This window comes from Myotis myotis, unplaced genomic scaffold (genome assembly GCF_014108235.1).
Source record: "Myotis myotis isolate mMyoMyo1 unplaced genomic scaffold, mMyoMyo1.p scaffold_m19_p_11, whole genome shotgun sequence".
NCBI lineage: Eukaryota > Metazoa > Chordata > Mammalia > Chiroptera > Vespertilionidae > Myotis > Myotis myotis.
The window spans coordinates 68,290,068-68,311,216 of NW_023416315.1; the positions used below are offsets into that span (position 1 = coordinate 68,290,068).

General features: G+C 38.0%; 1 protein-coding gene across 19 annotated transcripts in view; it reads left to right on the top strand.

Annotated features, from left to right (window-relative positions):
• CADPS2 (calcium dependent secretion activator 2) overlaps positions 1 to 21,149 on the top strand; it is a 506,535-nt gene that overhangs the window by 443,725 nt on the left and 41,661 nt on the right. For 7 of the 19 annotated variants that reach the window (XM_036328823.1, XM_036328825.1, XM_036328827.1 and 4 more), the window contains 4 exons: positions 2,115 to 2,256; positions 8,323 to 8,478; positions 9,820 to 9,967; positions 16,308 to 16,382. In XM_036328823.1, coding sequence (XP_036184716.1) covers positions 2,115 to 2,256; positions 8,323 to 8,478; positions 9,820 to 9,967; positions 16,308 to 16,382 — 521 coding nt within the window. Of the gene's footprint in view, positions 1 to 2,114; positions 2,257 to 2,381; positions 2,502 to 8,322; positions 8,479 to 9,819; positions 9,968 to 10,665; positions 10,681 to 16,307; positions 16,383 to 21,149 lie in introns of all 19 variants that reach the window. The other 12 variants (XM_036328812.1, XM_036328814.1, XM_036328816.1 and 9 more) reach the window with 3 other exon arrangements.

Consider the following 21,149-nt stretch of genomic DNA (forward strand, 5'->3'; position numbering starts at 1 on the left):
ATATGAGATATTGTCAGAATATGAGTATTGTATAAGACAATACTATTAGAGTTGCTAGTAATTAGATTTAGTAACTATAAGCATATACAGCTATTCAAATCTGTGAATGAAATTACTGAGGGACTTTTCCTCATCTTCTACCTCTTCACTCTAATCCAGCCGTGGGCAAACTACGGCCCGCGGGCCGGATCCGGCCCGTTTGAAATGAATAAAACTAAAAAAAAAAAAAAGACTGTACCCTTTTATGTAATGATGCTTACTTTGAATTTATATTAGTTCACACAAACACTCCATCCATGCTTTTGTTCCGGTCCTCCGGTCCAGTTTAAGAACCCATTGTGGCCCTTGAGTCAAAAAGTTTGCCCACCCCTATCCAAGGCACCACAATCACCACCACCATCACCTTCATCATCTTTTACCTGGTCTAGTGTGGTAAAGAACTGAGCACCAACCACCTTCTCTGCTTCCACCCTTGGCCACCTACCTACTCCATTTCTCACTCAGGAGCCAGAGAGATTATATCATGTCGCTCCTCTACTTAGTAATAATAAAAACAATAATGCTTCCCATTGCACCCGATAAAACTCATACTTCTCACCATGTCCCATAATATAGACATCACCTTGGACTCTTCTCCCCTCTCCCTTACTCTACTCCTGCCACACTTCTTCTTTGCAGAATACCAGCTATCCCTCCCTAAAACTCTTGTGCTAGCTACTCCCTCTACTTGGAAACCTTCCCTCCAAATTTTCCATGAATGATTCCTTTGTCATTTAGTTGCAATTAAAATACCATCACTTAAAAAATGCCTTTCCTAAACACGGAGAACATTTTTTACATGAACATGTTCTCACTTTGAGGGCTATTTTTTAAAATCACAACTGCGTTTAGGATATGTTCACATGAAAAAATGTGTACCATCATTGAAAAATTACAAATTCTTTATTAAATATAACTTAGTATTACTTAGTATTTTTTTACAGATTCTCTATTCTGTCTTGGTGCAGTGTAGGCACATACTGACTGTCTTAGTCTGCTTGGGCTGCTATAACAGACTACCATAGTATGGGTGGCTTAAAACAAGAAAAATTTATTTCTCATAGTTCTGGAGGCTAGGATGTCCAAGATCATGGTACAGGTAAATTAGGTGTCTGATAAGAGCCTGCTTCATAGACAACCATCTTCTTGCTATGTGCTCACATCATGAAAGGGTCAGGGGTCTTCCAGGATCTCCTTTATGAAGACAATAATCTCATTTTTGGGTTCTGCCCTCATGACCTAGTTACCCTCCAAAGGCCCCATCTCCTAATACCATCACATTGAGTGGGGGTGACAGAAACATTCAGTCTATAGCACTGATGTATGTTCTAATGAAAGCATGTGCATAGAAAGCGTCCATCTTCTCATGGAGGTAGGTACACCTTGTGTAAACTCTAAGGCTTCTACAGCTGCTTTAAGTAGAGTGTTTTATGCCCAATTCATTAAAGGCAAATGGGCAAATGAAAAGTGCATGTGATGTGTTGTGCTGACTGTTTTTAAAGACACAAATGGAAAACAAGATGACTAAAAAGAAAATCCACAGATAACTAATAAGTTCATGAATCAGAAGAGACATCCCCAAGGCCACCATCACCCTCTTAGTGAATTTAACAAGTATTTCTCTTAGAAGCAGTCAAGCTTAGCTCTTAGAGTTGAAGAGGTTTCGCTCTTCAGTAACACACAACATGGTACCAGGATTATAATGGTTTAATTGCTGTATTTACATGTGTCCAGACCTTTAGGGGACCTAGCAACTCCCTTGAATAAAGATTCACTAGCAAGTGGTCATATGCCTCCTGTGTTGATCCTCTTAGAAGGAAAGACATACCACTTCCAGGAACATTTCATAGAAATATAATCTATTTGTGCTTTTGAGATCCATATTTAGAAGGTCAATTATACTTCTTAATCAGTTTTCAAGACATGATATTCAATAGAAGGAGCAAGATACATTATCATCTATATTTTATTAGTTCTTCTGTGTCTGACTCTTTCAGGAAAAGTTTTCCCCCCATATTTTCCAAATGTCTGATGTTCTCTCTCTGATAAACACTGTTTCTGCTTGACTATTTCAGCACTTTTGTGTAATGGAAAGTTTCACAAACACTTGCAAGAAATCTTTGTGCCCTTGGTTGTTCGCTACGTCGATCTCATGGAGTCCTCCATCGCCCAGTCAATTCACAGAGGTTTTGAGCAAGAGACATGGCAGCCTGTCAAGTAGGTATCTTGCCTGGTGCCCATACAGCATCTGTCTCTTCTGTTCTGACCTTATGACTTTCCACATGGCCATCTGTAGTTATTGCTTATGGTGGTCCCTTCCCCCATTGTTTGTTTCTTTACAGGAATATCGCCAACAGTCTTCCCAGTGTAGCTCTTCCAAAAGTTCCAAGTCTGCCTCTTAATCTTCCACAGATTCCTAGCTTTTCTACTCCTTCGTGGATGGCTCCTTTAAATGAGTCCACGTGTGTATTCCTCACTTATTTCCTGGCGCTGTGTTAGCTAGTGCATGGCCTGGGCTGTGTTCTGTGCAGATGTGTTTAGATTGCATGGCATTTATCATTGTTGGTTGAGGAATACTATGTTTTGGCTTTGTTTTCGTTTTTTTAAGCTATCAATCTAAGCTTAGCACATGGATGATAAATGATATAGATTTTTATTAAATACTCACTGGTTTGATGTAGTTTATATGTAATCTGTGGGGCAAGGGTCATTTTGTGACTCAGGTTGTAGATTCTGGCCTAAGTGATATAACCTGAGTTCGCCAATGTCAGGCCATCAGTGTGGCAAACAGTATGGTCTGCATCCTTACCTGGCTCCAGCGTTGTTACTGCCCACATGACTTCTCTTGTGCGTGTAGAAAACCATTGTAAGAACAGTTTCAAGAAGATAATCGTTTTCTCTTTTTATCTTAGTCTCACCTTTAAAGGAACAGTTTTTGCTAATTGCAGAGAAGGCATTGTCCTTTATTTCCCTACACCAGCAAGGTCTTCTTTTGTCCCTTCAGTTGATGGGTCTTGTTATTTTTAAATGATCTTTATATCATCAAAAACCATATTTATTAACTCCATGTTGTGACCAGCCTACCTACTATAGATTCAGTAACTGAGAGTCATAAAAGTGAAAAGGACACAGACTTTCAAATCGATGAGCCCTGGATTTAGACCCTGGTTTATTAATTCTTAAGTCTTGCTTAGCTGCAGTTCCCTAAACTCTCAACTGGACATGACACCTGATTTCAAGACATTCTTGTGAGGATTTTTAAAAAGCTATGAAAAGCACTTGGCACATCCTAATTTCTCAACAAATGATAATGACTGCTATTCTACATTATGATTGTTATTACTATAGTTATTACTACTATCATCAATCATCATCATTATTATCCTTAACAGTATAGTTATCAAAAGTATGACCTTCACAGCATTCAAATGAACCCATTAATATCCCATACTTGACCCAAGATGTCATCTGAAGTCAGCTAGCAAGTAAATAATTAGGAGAAAAATAGCTATAATTTATTGAGAATTTATGTTCCAGGTACAGTGCCAAATTATTGATTGCCTCTAAGCCTTATAACAACCCTGTGAAGTAAATGTCATTACCCCCACTTTACAATTAAGGAAACTAAGTCATAAAGAAGTTAAGAAGTAAAATGTGCCCAATATCTCACAATAAGGAAGTGATAGAGGTAAGATTTGAACCCAGGTTTGCCTGACTTCAGAGGCCTCACTTATCATTCTTCTGCTTCCAGAGAATATACTGGTTAAGAGCTTGCTTAGCATCCTTTCTACCTACAGTACCATTACCTGTCAAATGTAATCCCAGTCTAGTCTGCATCCAATCGAGAAAAGACCAAGAAAGAGAACAACCTTGCAAAATGGTTTGGCAATATTTCTGCAAGTTAAATATCATCACTGTACTCATAGTATTTATTAGGATATTAGGTTACATGTGAATCTTACTCTTATAGGCAAATGCTTTGGGCCATTATAGTGTGTCTATGTGTGCTCAGGAGTTACCTAGGAAGTATAATGGACCTTCATAAGTTTGTGAAATTTTGTACTACTTTACACTGTTTAATAATTTAACTTTTTGCATCCTTATTTATCATCTGTATAACAATTTTGATTTTAACCAAGAATGCTATTGTGGACATTACCTTATGAAATTTAAGACTATTGTTGTTGTTGTTATCACTATTTTATTAGTTTTGAGATGTGTGTAAACCCTGCATCTCATTCTTGGGAGCTCCTTTTTAAAGTGACCTGCCATTCAAGACAGCAATCATGACAAATTGTGGCTTTGTAAATTAAGTGCTTGTGCTTTCATCATTCTGGGCAAATAAAAAATGTTTTAAGTTAATGACCATTATCTTTACCTGCCAAGATGATCAACATTAGGCTCTTTGTCAAAGTGTCAGAATTACTCATAATGTTGTGATGTCATTGCAATTAAGTTTTTCTAACTTTGCCCGGAAAGTAATTTATTTACTTATCTCATACGGTTGTTTTTATTAGAGTCCACTTTTTCTCTTGAATCACTTTCCCTTCAGGATCTCCAGATGTGAGATCTTGTCTGTCTGTTCTCTGAACTTATGGAAACTTTTCCCAATATCCAGTGAGTGTACGTTGATTTTACCTGGTGTTCCATTCCTCCTGTGCTAGGAATTCCAGGATGTGCTCATCATATTCTTATAAACTTCACTGTTTTTAGACTTACAGAAGAGTTGAATTCCATTGAGTTCCCAAATACCCTCACCCAGCTTCTCTAATATATGTCTTATATAATCATAGAACAGCTATCAAAATGATGAAATGTACCTTATAACTAAATTACTATTAATGAATTACGGAGTTTATTTGTATTTTACCAGTTTTTCCACACATGTCTTTTTTCCTTTCCCTTTTTTTTAAAAAAAATTTAAAGTGGCAGAAAATATTCAGGGTTTTCTTCCTTTTTATTGAATTTATTGGGGTGACACTTGTTAACAAAATTACACAGGTTTTAGGTGCACAGTTCACAACACATCATCTGTACACTGTATTGTATATTCACCACCCCGAATCAAGTCTCCATCCATCACCATTTATCACTCCATACCCTCCTCCACCTCCCCTACCCCCATCTCCCCCGGCAATCACCACACTGTTGTCCGAGTCCATGCGTTTTTTCTCTTTTTTTCTCAATCCCTCCACCCGGACACATACAGCCTCCCAACCCCCCACCGCCAACAGCTGTCAGCCTGCTCTCCATCTATGAGTCTATCTCTATTTTGCTTGTTAGTTAATTTTGTTTGTTAGATGCCACAGTTGAGTGAAATCATCTGGTACTTGTCTTTCTCTGACTGGCTTGTTTCACTTAGCATAATGCTATCCAGGTCCATCCATGCTGTCACAAAGGGTAAGATTTCCTTCTTTTTTAAGGCTGAGTAGTAGGCCATCATGTAAATGTACCACAGCTTTTTTATCCGTTCATCTGCTGATGGGCACTTGTCTGCTCCCAAATCTTGGTTATTATAAATAATGCTACGATGAACATGTCATTGCAATTAGTTTTTTGAATTTTTGCTAGAAAACAGTAAATAGAAAAAAAAATTCCATTTCACATGTATAAGGAATTAAGACTATAATTACTGATTAAGAGAAGATGAGTAATATCAAAGAGCAATGGGTTTGAAAGATACATCCCTGTCTACTAATGAATAAATCACCTTACGCGGTGCTTCCCCACATCTCTCCCTGAATAGAACATCCTCATTCTGGGTGTTTTGGCTCTGAAACTGAATATTAGTAAGGTAAGTTTCCTGCTGGCATTTTTTAGGAGATTGCCCGAGTCTGTTATTCATATGTGAATTATTTAACCTTGTTAATAATACTTTCAGGAATAAGTCACTCATTAGAAATAATTTTAGAATGAAAAAGTTCTGGGGAAAATGGCAGGTTATCTACACCAGCTTGAGAGCAAACCTATTTACATTTTTTTTCATCTATTTAATTATAGCAAACACTTCTTTTCTTAATTACATTCCCAATTAAGCACATGTATTGTTCAGAATCATACCATAGCCTTAAAGAACAGAAGAAACATATATCCATATTCTCTATAAAGATTTGTTACATATAATTAATGAGGAAGTCTATTTTAATAGAATTCTACCTGTTCTATTTGGGATTTTGTTTTGATTATGATTTTTGCTGTTGCTGTTTTGGTCTGCTGTTAAAGAATGCATGTGTGTTTCAAATAGCTACTAATCTTTCTCCTAAGTAACAAATTATAAGGAGTCGATTTGCTTCTTAGCCAATTATATTGAATTACACTTAAAACATAGGTCCTCTAATGTACCAAATATTGCACTATGAATATAAGGGGGGCGGGGGTTGCTTGGTCATTTTTTTCTCTTATTATATCTATGGCAAAAAGGAGAAGTAAATATAGTATTTTTTCAAATATTTTTCACAGCAATATCAGCATGGTGTTGTTCTGGTTCTTTTGTTTGTTTAATGATACTTTGGGGGCACCTAAACTTAGGAGATAGTTAGTGAATAATGTGTGATGGGTCATCTCAGTGCTTTGCTGTGATTGGTCCCTGTAGAATTTAACTCTGAGGGCAACCTGGCTAGACAAGGAGATCATGAGGAATTATTGGGAAAATGGGAGGAGGAAAGCAAAGGAGATTGGTGATGGAGCTAAGATGCCGAGTCTTGGGGTGGGAGTGGGAAGAGAGAAAATGGGGGAGCAGAGTAGAAGTGATTTTTTAAAGCTGGCTAATTAAGATATAGTTATTTAAATAATGTTATCCTATGTAATAAAAGCCCACCAACCGAAACGGCAGAATGACCAGAGACCAGAATGACCACAGCCTCTCACCTCGGCCGGCCAGCCCCCAGCAAGTGGTTAGGGGCGATCAGGGAGGCAGGCAGAGTGGTTAAGGGCAGTCAGGCAGATAGAGGCAGTTAGGGGCAATCAGGCAGGCAGGCAGAGGGGTTAGGGATGATCAGGCAGGCAGGCAGAGGCGGTTAGGGGCAATCAGGCAGGCAGGCTAGCTTTTAGGGGCCAGCGGTCCCAGATTACAAGAGGGATGTCCGAAGGGTCCCAGATTTCCAGAGGGTGCAGACTGGGCTGAGGGACCCACAGCGCGCGTGCGCGCGCGCGTGCACACACACACACACACACACACACACACACCGTGCATGAATTTCATGCACCAGGGCTCTAGTCTTTTCTAAAAGTTTTCCACTATTCCCTTGTGATGAATGAGTTTATTTTACTTTTCTTATTTTCTTTTACAAACTAAAAATATACATTTTAGATTAGCATATGTTAAATAATTATTGGAACGCTGAAGAGAAATGAATCATATAGCTGCTTTTGTTTTCTTTTATTCTCTTTTAACACCAAGTTTCAATTTGTTTTAATATAGGAATATTTTACTTTCAAAACGTTTGTTTCTCTACTAGGCTACCTATGTGCATAATGGAAAGTAATAGCCCCAGTAGTATATATACTCTGGTACAAATTATCTTCATACATGGACTGAAAATATAATTGCACTATAGTAATGAATGCATAGTAGATATTGGCTCCAAGTTAGATAGAGGTAATGAACTGAAATACATGATTTTGCTCCAACTTTAGCCCACACTGAATGTGGTAAACCATATCTGATACTGTTAAGTTTAATTATGAGCTAGAAAAGGCACAAAGCATTTCGAGTATAAGATTTGCTTCCCTACCCAACCTGTTATTTCATTTCCAGTACCTGTTTCACCTTTACCTGTAATTGAAAAGTTTAGGGGCTACCCACCTGTAGAAAGACAGAAGCCATCCATCTTAATGACAGAAACACATACCAATGAGTAGAAGAATAAAGCTAGTAGTTGCTATAGTATGGATTTTCTTGCATAAAACATATTTTTCAGAATTTCTAGAAGGATATATTTATATATTTGATCTTTTTCCTAGAGATTAGTAAAGAACATTTAAGATGTTTGTTCTTATGTACACAATTTAATTTCCTTAATAAAGTAGCCTTATCCATTTTATCCCTTCCTAAGAAACCTTACTATGGTTTCTTATGTATAATTAATTCTCTTTGCCTTGCCTTATTCATTGAGAAGTGAAAAGGGAAAATTAGAAGGTTGAACAAAGAAAATATTTGTATTAGAAATTTTATGTGGTATTTTTCACTGAGGGAAATTGATACAAAGAGGAAAAAACAATATTTTAGTGACCTCAGAGCTAACAGTGGTGGTTCATGATGTCCATTTTTCCTTTTTCTTCTAGCAATGGCTCAGCAACATCTGAAGACCTTTTTTGGAAACTTGATGCACTTCAAATGTTTGTCCTTGACCTACACTGGCCAGAACAAGAATTTGCCCACCACTTAGAGCAAAGACTTAAACTAATGGCCAGTGATATGATAGAGGCCTGTGTCAAAAGGTAGACATGCATTTTCTAGTTGCTGCTTAATATGCCAGCACCCAGAATACTACTTATCACCAAATAAATATTTGTTATATCATTGTCACAAGAAAGATTTCAATATGTACTACTCTTCCAAAATTTATTGGACATGAGGTTCTCTGACCTAAATCCTGGGGACCCATGTAATTCATAAACTTGGCCTGGTAGTTTTTTTAGGTCTCCCAACCATTGCGCTCATCAGTAGCACCCATACCACATTAATCATTTCTATTGTGTTTATTGTTCCCTGTCTTGGAATACTGCTTTAAATTCCCAAGGCGGTACTTCCCGAGACATATGGAAAAGGTCTGTTAAACACTTTTCCTGTTATGTACTGTGTGCACCATGAAATGGCCTGGCAAATTCTAATTATGATCAGCGCCATCACTTGTGTTTTCTGGTCTTCCCTATCCCCATCAGGTGAGTCCCAAGTAACCATTCTCATCCTTCAGTACTTAACCAGAAACAAGTTATGTGGCTTTGGATTCTTCCAAATGTGCTTTCATATTTAATTGTTCTTACAAAATCAGCGTTGCATCCTAACTAGCTAAGCACTATTTTTTCATTGTCTGTGTTCATAATATGAACAAGAACAATAGTGGCATAACAAATGCTGGTTGGAGCAATTGAATAATCCTGAATTCTTAAAGCAAGACCAATTCAGTCATTAGAATAATGATGGCCTTCCAAGGCCAGGCATGGATTAGATAATTTAATGTATTTTAAGAAAATCATGTTCATCATCTGTGATTCTAACGTTTCAAATCAGTAGATGCTCTTTTGATACTCATCAAGACCAATTCCAAATTGCCTGTTATTCAGTTTCTTTCAAAAACCTAACTGCAACTTTGGGTATTTGAAAGAGAACCTAGAGGATGTAAAAGAATTACACATTCTGTGTTGAACTATTAATTATGATGTTTTAGAGTTTTCCAGACTTGTCTTTTGACTTGGCAATAAATCTTCACATGGAGGGTTTGTTCTGCTCTAATGTAGAGAAGCAAGTGATTTTTCTACTTGGATGTTTAGTTCAGGTAGTTAAGTGAAACTGTGAGGTTGTTCCATTAAAAGTGATACATTAGATGTGGAAAATTGCTACCTATGGGTAGAGATATTGTCCGAGTGACTGAAAAAGCTAGGTTTAATATAAAATGAGACACCTGAAAAGAAGGCCATCCCACCCCCTGCTCCCAAGCACTGCCACACTCCTTATTTGCATGTTTTAAATTACCATCTCGTCGTGTTGATTTCACTTTTACAAAACAGGTGGGACATGTGTCAGAATGTCTTACTCTGAATTCATGTTTTAATGAATAGAACAAGAGCTGCATTTGAACTCAAGCTGCAAAAGGCAAACAAAACCACTGACTTGCGCATTCCCGCGTCTGTGTGTACCATGTTTAATGTGTTAGTTGATGCCAAAAAGCAAAGCACCAAGCTCTGTGCCCTGGATGGAGGACAAGAGGTGAGTGGGTTGAGCGTCACATGTGGAAATGTGGCACTGGTGCCCTGGCAACGGACAGCACTGCCTCCAAAATTCATCCACGTGATTAGATTAAAAAGACCAAGTTCTCCAATGCAAATTTTTGGTGTTCTCTTCAGTCTGATATGGAATGCCCTTTATATTTTGCTTCTGTCAGCTTCTTCTTTTTTACATGAAGACTGCCTACCATTTTACAAATAGCCATTGAATTTCAGATATACCTTTTAACAACTTAGGTGTTGTGTATTTACATAAAGCTTACTTTTCACAAGCAAATGAGAAAGCTACCTGCTTTGTTTATACAAATCTAGCACAGACAAAGTTGGCATCCAAAAAACAAGCTACAGAAAATAGCATATGAAATACTTTATTTACACAAAAATTTCTATTTTTTGAAAGACCAAGTTGAAATATACTTGAAAATTAAGCTTTATTCTCTTTAATAAATAGCCCATTTTTTTAATTTTATGTATATTTGTCTACATTCAGAAATAAATTATCTTATCCCATGATTTGTTTTTGTTGAGAGTCATGATTGAGTGAAAATGGTTGTTTTTTTCTTAGATTATCTGTTTATGTTGACATTTTGTTGCATTTTCCCCCATTGTAATTACTTTTTCATCATTTCTTTACTCTTTCCTATGTTCTCCATCGTCTTTTTTTCCCATGACATGATCCAGTTTGGTAGTCAATGGGTAAGTCTCATTTTTTAACCACATTCTCATTTGAATTTTTATTTTTGTCAATGTACATTTTTATTTTCATATTTTCAAATTAAAATTAATTGTTTTCAAGTTTTTGGTTTCTGCATGTGAGTAAAATGCTAACAGCTTCCTATAATATAGCAATAGCCCAAAGTCACGTGAAAACATATGTAAATACCTTGAGTAATGTCAAGGGGAATGTTTCTTCCCTGTTAGGCTGCAGAATCTACAAATAGCTATTAGATTTTTACATGTAAAACCAAATGAGTTCACTCTCCTTTAAACTGAGTTCTAAGTAAATTCAGAAGCAGAATGATTATTGACATTTTCAAAATACATTTGTCTTCTGCATACTTTAATACTAGAAAAATGTAGAGTGGGGCTTTAAAGGACATATGGCATTATCACAGGAACCCCTAAGTTCGAAGACCAGAAAGCCACCCTCAAGGTCAGTTCAGACAAAAGAACCCGGTTGTGGATTTCAGTGAGGCACATGGCCACCAGTGATACAGTCTTTCCTCCCACTGGTGGCCTGGGATGGAGCCATCTGTGGGGGAAGAGAGAGGCAGGCCTGTATCAGGACCCTTTCCCCTTCCCCACACAGGGTTTCTCAAGGTACCACACAGAGACTCAGGAACATTGTGTGAAAACCTTTATGCATACAGGATTGACTAGATTATATATATATTTATAAATCAAAATGGTTTTGTGCTGTGTGGATATATTAAATCTTACAAGTCTTATAGTTGGTACCTGGGAGTCAACCTCAACTCTTTACTGGGCTAACAAATTCCATCTAAGCAGAAGGATGAGAAGGCCTACTGCTTGTGAATGGCATACTTATTTAACCCAGATATAGACATTAGCTATTTGACCACACTTTATGTGCACATACTTCATTCTTTGGGCAATTGAGGAGGAAATGATGTATTGCTAATACCGTAGCATATGATCTTACCTATTAAGTATCTGCTGCCTAAGAGCTGTAGAGTGTTCAGTAATTATTCTCTGATCATTTACAACATGGTTTATTATCTCTAATTATCTGAATAAGGAGGCAGCTGCTTTGGATATCAATAGCTCATATTCACCTCATGTTTTTCAATACCCAGAGGTAAGCCTTTGATTGTCTAGTGGAGAATATTGTCTTAAGTCTCTTTATAATAAGCCCATCCATTTCTCATCAGGTTTATTGAATTATCTTGCCTCTTCTCACTAAGACTGGAATTATCCATTTGTTCTTAGTTTAGCATATACTGCAGTGCCTGACACACAGTAGGCACTTAGTAAATGTTTGTGGAATGAACACACTGATTTGTTATCTCTGCTTTAAAAAATTCTCCCCATTAGAAGCAATTCTGGTACTGCACTTAAAAAGAAAAACAGGCACATATGCAAATGACAGGACATCAGTGCACTGCCAAATGAGTCTTTACATTAATAGGTGGGTGGTTTTTGAAGGGTCATCTGCTACCATTCATTATGTCTGCATCTATACCTTCTCACCAGAAACAACTCCCCCACAGCTTTCTCGTTCAAAATGTGCAGGCGTAAAACCCATCAGCAACCCTGAAAAGTGGTAAACAAGAATTTCAGTGCCAAAGAAGGACTTTATACTTTGCTTTTAATAGCCAGTAAATATACCCACATAATTACACAGACTTTCTTGCTCTATATGGGCTTGAGATAAGTTATTGTTGTAAATTATAAATATATTACATGCATAGGTGAGCCACTGGGCTCCGTTCTATAGTAAGCAACAAATAACAGTGTTGAAAATACTAGCCCATTACGCATTTGGAAACTTATAAAAAAATATGAACTAAATAGGTAAATCTAGCAGAGATGTCTTCTAAATGATAAAGGAATTACCTCTGCACAATCTCCAGTAAATTGTTACATTGTCCTTGTCAGTGGATAAGACCTTCCCGACGCCTTACCCACATGGCTCCTAAGTTATGATTGTGTTCTCTGACGTGACACTTGTTGATGCAAACGTGCTCAGTCACAGCCCAGAACTGCTTGTGTGACAGGTGTGTGTAATGAGTCAGCCATCTCAGGCCAGTCCCCCAGGGACAGGTGTTGAGATCACAGAACCACCGGTGTTTAGAAATCCTTCTTATCCATCCCTGCAGAAACGCAGATGACTGCGTGGGCCTTAGGCGATTAATCATCTACCCTCAGACCTTCCCATGGCCCCTCCGTTCAGGATGAGAGCACATTAACGGGGCCACTAGGGGGCTGTCAGGGGGCCTCTTGTAAGGGATTTGTTCTCAATTGCAGTGAAATACTTTCATTTCTAGAACTGGCACTCAAATACATTTAAAATTCATCCCAAGAGAAGGACCAACATCTTTTACAAATGCTGGATTACACTGGCACTTAATTAGTCTCCATTTCTTGTGTGTTTACATGAGAGCAGTCCAGTGAAATGGTGATAATTACCAGAGTGTCACGTGATGAAGGGCCAGGGTTTCAGACCTATGCCTGATCTCTGAATTCCCTGAGCTCCATGAAGTAAGACTTCCTCAAGGGTTGTTGTTAATCTGAGTTCAGAGTTATCTACTGGAAAATAAAGGCACCAACAGCTTACTTTTGAGGGCAGATGGGAGAATTAGTCTGGAACCTACCGTAGCCCTGTATGTAGGATTACTGATCAAACTTGAAATATGCTAAGGACTTTATCGTTTTTCTATTGCAGACAAAAACTTCACAGAATTTTATCAAAATTTTAGTTTATTTCTCTAAATGAAAAATCTAACAATTTTAACTTAGGTAACATAAATCTCTCTGCAGATCAATTCTGTTCTTATCTGTCTGTGATCTTTTTCTGTGCTCGTGTTTGTCTGGGTCCCCTAATGAATAACTTTTTTTTACCTAACTTTCTGTTCTCCATATGTGACATATGTGGATTATTCTCTTTGCAAAATAGTGTAAGTAAAATATGAAAATTGAAGCCACCTCCCCATTCCCACCCACAATGCTCCCTGACCACCTGGCCAACTGTGCAGCCAGAGCAGCTTCTGGAAGTTCCCAGCAGCATTCATATTTAATATTCCTGTCAGTCAGAGCTAATCAGAAAAATCTACAATAGCAAACTATTATATTATACAAACCTAATAAAGCTCATCCTATTGGAGTTTGTCCTTTAAAGTAGCATATTTAAGGTGTATACTTCCTCTCTTTTTAACTTTCCCTCTCCCCTCCTCCCCCTCTTCCCCTTACCCATTCTGATTTGGCTAGATCGGGTATCAAAATAGCATTCTAAAAATATGTATTATAGGAGGATTTTGTGGCCCCCCAGGGTCTGTGGCTTTTCCCTACCTTTCAATAAAAAGAGACCTCTTTTTTAAGAAGATATTTGGATTGATTTCAGAGAGGAAGGAAGAGGAAGAGAGAGATAGAAACATCAATGATAAGAGAGAATCATTGATCCGCTGCCTCCTGCACGCCCCACTCTAGGGATTGAGCCTGCAACCCGGGCATGTGCCCCAACCCAGAATCAAACCGTGACCTTCTGGTTCATAGATTGACACTCAACTACTGAGCCCTGCCAGCCAGGCAAAAGGGACCTCTTTTGTGGCTCATCCCTTGATTTTAAGAATTGCCTGAATTTGTCCTACCTGAAAGTTTAACACGTGGAAGCTCTACTATTTTATATCCAATAGCCTTCTAATGACATTTGATTACTTTTGAGTTAAAAAATGAAATTTATGGCAAATAGAGATAAACAATGAGGATAGGGCACATTTAAGAATATGGGACCGTTTGGAGGTCTGGGTGGCTCCATCACTGTATGTCCTACAGCTCTTCCCATGTAAGAGGGAGTGAGAAGCTGGAAGGCCTCTGCTGCCTCCCCTTTCTAGTCTACCCCAAAGGGAGCCTCAGTCAGGCATTTCCTTTCCCCCTGCTGCACAGACACAAATTTGAAGGGAGAGGCTGTGAAGAGAGAGTGGCAGAGGGAGAGCTGGGGCAGAGCTCATTTGCATAAACTCCTTCAAGGCCCAGTCGGCTGGGGGGAGGGAGTCTGGCTCCCCCACCCCCACCCCCCACCCCCCGTGCCTGTGGGGGGGGGGGGGGGGGGGGGGCTTCTGGCCTTTTCAACAACCAACCAGCTTTTTCAGGCTCTTTCTCCTCTACTTTTTCCCCTTTATTTTTCTCTCCCCTTTTGCTTCTCTCCAAGTTGTTCTGAAAGCAAAACTATCCCTGTAATGCAATAGAAAGCTACCTCTATGTTTCTGTTCCATTTGTCCTCTGGGGAGCACAAGATTGGGACATGTAAGGCTTTAAGTGAGAGGGACACTTAGTATTTCACTTTACTGGGCAAAATACATGCCTGGGAAGTGCCACGTTTATATATGTCTGTTGATTTTAGATCACTGCTCAATATACACACACAGAGGCAGAGAGAGAAAATCATTCACACACTCCAAAATCATGCTTCCTTTCTTTATTGCGTGTGCAGGTAGACAACCACTTGTAACTGTCAGAGCCTACGGGGAGGAATCATTTTTTGCGTATTCCAAAGCAGAGCTCAGTTGATGTTTTGTTCTGTATGGAAACTTTGAGACATGTTTTCAGAAGGAAAAAAAATAGCTTTCAGAAACTTACATCTTAGGAAGCCATTCAACCAGCAGCTAAGTTGGTCTAATGTTTACACTGACCTGAGTACTTTTACTCTATGCATTATGTTAGCTGTTCCAAGAAGCCTTGAACCATCAAGATAGGGTTAGTCTTTACAAGTCACATTTTCTGTGAAGTGGCTCCTGGGGACAATCAGCTGTCAGATAAATGCTTCTAAAGGAAGAATTACTGTTTAAGTGAATGTGCCTTCACATGCCGCCATAGAAGCTGAAGCTCCTGCTAATTTAAGAATGGAACTCTCTAGTATTTTCTAAAGAAAGCAAAAAAGAGAGAGAGTGTGTGTGTGCATATCTTTCAGGTTTATTTTAAATAGATTTTTTTTTTGCATTTACTTAAAGGTGCCTTTTTCATGAAGAAGCAGTAATAAAATGATGGGGAGTGAGTGCCGTTTTATTATATCTTTTATGGCCTATTAATTTGTTACCACCTATTCACCTTTGTTGATGAAATTTTAATTTTGCCCTTGCTTAAGCATATTGTGAGAATTGTATAAACTGCTGCTCTCCGCACTGACAAAAACGTCCTTTTAGAGTGAACAATTGGGAGCTCATTTTATTTCTAGAGCACATTTAAAATATCTTATGAATGAGAGTTGTCAGACATGAAATGCTGTATTAATTAAATCTTTTTCTAGTCGTTTTGCTTCTCCAGCTAAACCAACCCTTTAGAAAAATACATGGCCACCTTAATTATAGAGGAGAAGACAAAAAGTATCCTTCACATTCCTCCCTCTGAATAAGAATAAGAACTCAATTCATGTATATAATAACCCTATTAGCTGCTTAACTCAACAAAGCACATGGGAAAATTTTCAAACAACAATGCAAAAAGTGTTGATTAGGTAGATCATTTTCAAAGTTTTGTTTTTCTAGTGTTCAAAATGATTATATTAAGTAAATTGGATATGTCATAACTAGTAGCTTTAAAGTTTTGTGTCCACATCAACTAATGTGTCTTTGTCTCTTAATATCTAGCAACAGTACCATTCCAAAATAGATGATTTGATTGACAACACTGTAAAAGAAATCATTTCACTGCTAGTTTCAAAGGTAATGTACTATTTGTTCACTTTCCAAAATCAAACTTTAAAAATATTTTCTATTTCTGAGAATTTTTAGAAATATCTGTCTTATGCTTCTATATACCTCATTGAGAAATAGTAGTTTTAAAAGATGCAAGAAAAGTTCAAATTTTAAGAAAGTTACAAGCAACATCTGAACACTCTTTCTCAACAATATTTGAGTTTTGTTTAGAATCAATTTTGGCTTTACTTGCCATTGTTATTCTTTTAAAAACAACTCTATTTTCTAGTAATACTTTATTATTTCACATTCATGTTTTCATACAATTTGTTTTATGTCCAGGGCTGATTGTGTAGTGATCAGTCCTTCAGTGTAATGTGTTTGTTGTGGTATTCCTTTGGGTATGAAATTCCTGTATGAAAGTCACAGAAACTTGTGGAATATGGCTTTAACTATATGCTGAAGATTTCCAGTTCTGTCCCTGAGAGGAAGTTTCAACTTTCTAACTCATCAATTATTGCAAAAGGGAACTTAAAAAAGAATATACATTATACGCCCTGTCACTAAATACATATAGATATAGATATAAATATAAATATATAGTTGTATAGGTGTAAACACACACACCCATATTCTTTTTGATAACCTAGAATATTTCCCCCTGAATTACTCTTAAGAATAAGATGGACAGAGAACAAATCCAACCTAACTGCCTAGATGATGTAATTAATAGTATTTCCAGCTCAACCTGGTGAGCTTAATTAGATTAAATTTACTTTTTGGATCAAGTCCATATGCTCAGAAGACAACTATTCAACTCAAGTATGAGCTTAGAAGGAATAACACACTATTAGGAACCATTAGGAAAGTAAATTAATATAAGTCATTCTATTTGTGGGGCAAGGGGAAAGAAAACAATGAGAAAAGTATGGAGAATTCACTGGCATCTGGACTGGGTGTGATATTTTGGAATTTGTCTAAGAAACTTGCCGAGCAAGGTATGTCGTGAGTAAATCCATGCTGTCAGATACTACCCATCCTTAATTCCGATGTGGATATGCTAGAAAGACTTCTTACAAGTTATTGGATCAGAGGCTCAAAGAGGAAATGGAGTCACATTTGGAAAAAAGAAGGTGAGGAAGAAACAGTTGCATTTCATCAGAACATTAATATTCCCATTCAGGGAAGGAAACCTGTTTTGTTCCAGTCCATGGTATTCTGGTTCCATGTGGATTTTTAATTTGGTCCTGATATTACCAAACAAATATGAAGCATCTGCTTATAGATATCTCTAGCCCCACTCAAAGCAAAACACCCTCCAAAAAAGATCAGTCTTGTTTTATGGATGAATCTCTTTTCTGTGGAAGGTTTTATAACTTGCAGTATAAATGATATAGATATCCCTATTTACTTCATGAAATGCAGCTAAAAAGGCAAGAAGTGTGTGTGTTTCGAACCACCACGCTATAGCTAGAATCCTCACAAATCACTTCTTAGACTTAGTTTCTACTCTCCATTCATGTAGGAAAATGAATCTTATGCCCTATTAAAATTCCACAGAAAACTTAAGCCAGCATGCCTTGTGGCCTGCTTTATGTTTCATTCTACCAGTCATTTCAAAATATTTTCATTCTCATTGCCTTGAGAGTATGCGCGGTGAAGCAAAGTTGGTAATTACCCAGACAGAGTTTATGTGTTAAATATTATTCCAACAAACCCAGTAAATGGCATCCGCAATAAAGGGCAAGGAAAGAAGGAGATGATGGTGTTTCATTCCAACCGGACACCCTCCGGAGAGCAGAGTGCGCAAGGCAGGCCCATGAGTATTTACATACTCCCTAAGCTGCACGGAGAAAGTTCACAGAAAGCAGTTAAAGACACAGCAACCAAACCCAGCATTTAACTGGATTTCTTTGGAATCTTGCTGTGTTGTGCAATTAAAAGCCAGATGGGAAATATATTGTTATTAGTCATAGTCAATCCCGACGCTAATAGAGTTTAGTTTTACAAAGAATAACCTTCCTGTAGGAACTGCACGGCTCACCTCATTGATCCCAGAGGTGCAGTTGCTGCTCACTGCCATGTAAGTCCTTGGAGTCATGCCTCCCCAGAGATGGTTTGGGGTTGGGGGGAACCCAAGAACAGGCTCTCCCCTATTATTCAAATGGAAGCAAAGAATGCTGTGACACCGGTCCAGGCGTAGGACTGACTTGGCTATAACCCAAGGCTGCTTCATACTCTGAAGAGAAGACGAGCCAGAGAGGCTGCCAAGCAGGGGAACCTCTGCCCTAGGCTCATGTGCCAGTGGGCTTCCCGGGGGTCATTTTATCCACCGTTGTTCTGGTACCCTGTGGCTCAGCCCCTGTGCCACCTTGTAAAGGAAGCTCAGCCATATCCTCCAGTCAGGCATTCTTTCCCTCCTCTAGTTTCAGTTACACTGTTTGCCCGTCTACATTGGCCCTTGACACTTCCAGCCTTGCGTGGTGAACAATCGTATACGTGTCTGTCTCTCCCACTAGTTTGTATGTTCCTGGAGGGAGAGGGCTAATACTCATTTTTTTTTAATTTCTCCTATTAGGTTCTCAGTAAAAATTATTACAACAAAGTGACGTTTATTGAGCACCTATTATGTGCTGGACACATTACTTATGTCATCTCATTTAATGCTTACAACTCTGTAGTAGGATGGCAAACATCATGGGTTTTGGAGCCAGGCCACTTAGGTTGGAAGCCTTGCTCCTCTAACATCAGCCAAATGCCCTAAAAACAGATGGAATTCCAATGCAGATCTTCTGACTTACAGCCTCAACCCTGTTGTACCTTCCTAGATATCATTCAATTGTATGGAAACCAGTCACTGATGACCAAATTCATTATTACTCCTCATCACTAAACAATCCTAAAGCTGCCCCTGTTAACGTGTGACTTAACATATTTAGGTTTGTAGACTTATATAATGGATAAAGATTTAGCTAATTATATCGAGGATTAATTCTTTGCATTTATTTCGTATTTTGCCATTCTCATAGTCCTTTCACATAAATCATCTCCACAGATCTTTATACCATTCCTGTAACAGGCAGAACAGCTGTTATTTTTTTTTTCATTTTACTGATAAATACACAGAAGCTAAATGTCTACACTGCTGTCTCATAGCCAGAGAGTGGCAAAACTTCAAATTGAATTCAGATCCTCTGAATACAATCACAGGGCTCTCGCCTCTGCCTTGCCTTGGCCCTCAGCATGCTCACATGTGTAAACATAGACTCACTTGAAAACACCGAGAACCAGGTGCTATGCCAGAGCCTTCCACGGTTCAGGTTGGCTGGTAACCATAGCAATTGTCTCTCTCCTTGTGGCAAATGAGATCACCCAGCACACACTGGCTCTTAAGATTTGAGTTACAAGAGACGAGGCATTTTCCACAGAGGGCCATTAAGCTTGGAATTCCCTTCCCCTGGTCTGACATAGCCCTGGAGTATTGGTCTTCTGGGTCTTTGCGAACCACATCAAGTTGAGTTAGCCAGCTGTGATTGGTAAGAAATCCTAATGGGCAGGAGGAAAGTGCTAAATTGACTTTTAGTTGTGAGCAATTTATAATTTTGTGTTTTTTGCTGTTTGTATCCCTTAGGATAACTAGCCAGCTCTACATAATCCTCATTCTTTAAAAATAAAGTTCAGGTGGCAGTTTGCATGATTTTGTTTCTGTGTTCTTACATCATGTCGCACATGATGTGATGGAGAAACCTATAGGGAAGTTTTTGTTCCTTTTGCATAAACTATTTTACAGTAATTGACCAGCCACGGAGAAAAGATTATCTCCTGTGCGCTCTCAGCGAGCTCTCTAGTCACCAGAGACTAATAAGCTGTGTCCCTCGAACTATTATCACTTTGTTGAAGAAGCTGCTATGTGAACAAAAACCAACCTTTGTTCATTTCCCTTTTCATGTTTAAAAAACCTTGTCAGTATTTTCCCTTTGGGAGTGTGTAATTTGTCAATAGTACATATTATTTTAGTTCTAAAGAGGAAAGAGATAGGGCCGTAGATCCTTGTTTATATCTCTTATTTATCTTCATGCCAGATCTTAACATTTACACTCAATGAAAGACATCTCCACATTTTAACTGTTACAGTATACATGTCTTAACTTTCATGTCATAGAAATACAGAATTTTGGAAATGTAAAACCCTTTTGAAACTAATTTTAATTTTATATACTCCCCAAACCACACACACACACACACACACACATGCACACTCACACGCACATTCACACACACATGCACACACAATTTAACTGATGGAGAAAGGCATTGGTGCAATGGTTGGCTTGAGCTCACAGAGTAGTGAGTGACAGAATCAGCATATATATATATATATATATATATATATATATATATATATATATATATATATATATATATTTTCTCCAGCTAAGTTCTTTCTATTGTAGCCTGTAGTGTGTATATCTGTATTAGCTCCCCAACTTCTTTGTAAGCTTTTGAAAGTGGGGTTCATCCTTATATATACAATTAGAACTGCTTGCTAAATGCTTATTAACTAATGTCAGATTTCAGTTTAATGTTACAAGAGCCCCAAATGTTACACATCATTATCTGTTCTTTTTTTATTCAACTTCTCCTATACATAGAAAGCATTACGGAATGGCCAAGTGATATATGGTAGAAGGAATTTGATTATGCTTGACTATCATTACTTATAATTTATATATGTTTTTCATTGAAGTATAATTGATTTATAGTAGTTTTAGGTGTACAACCTGATTTGATACT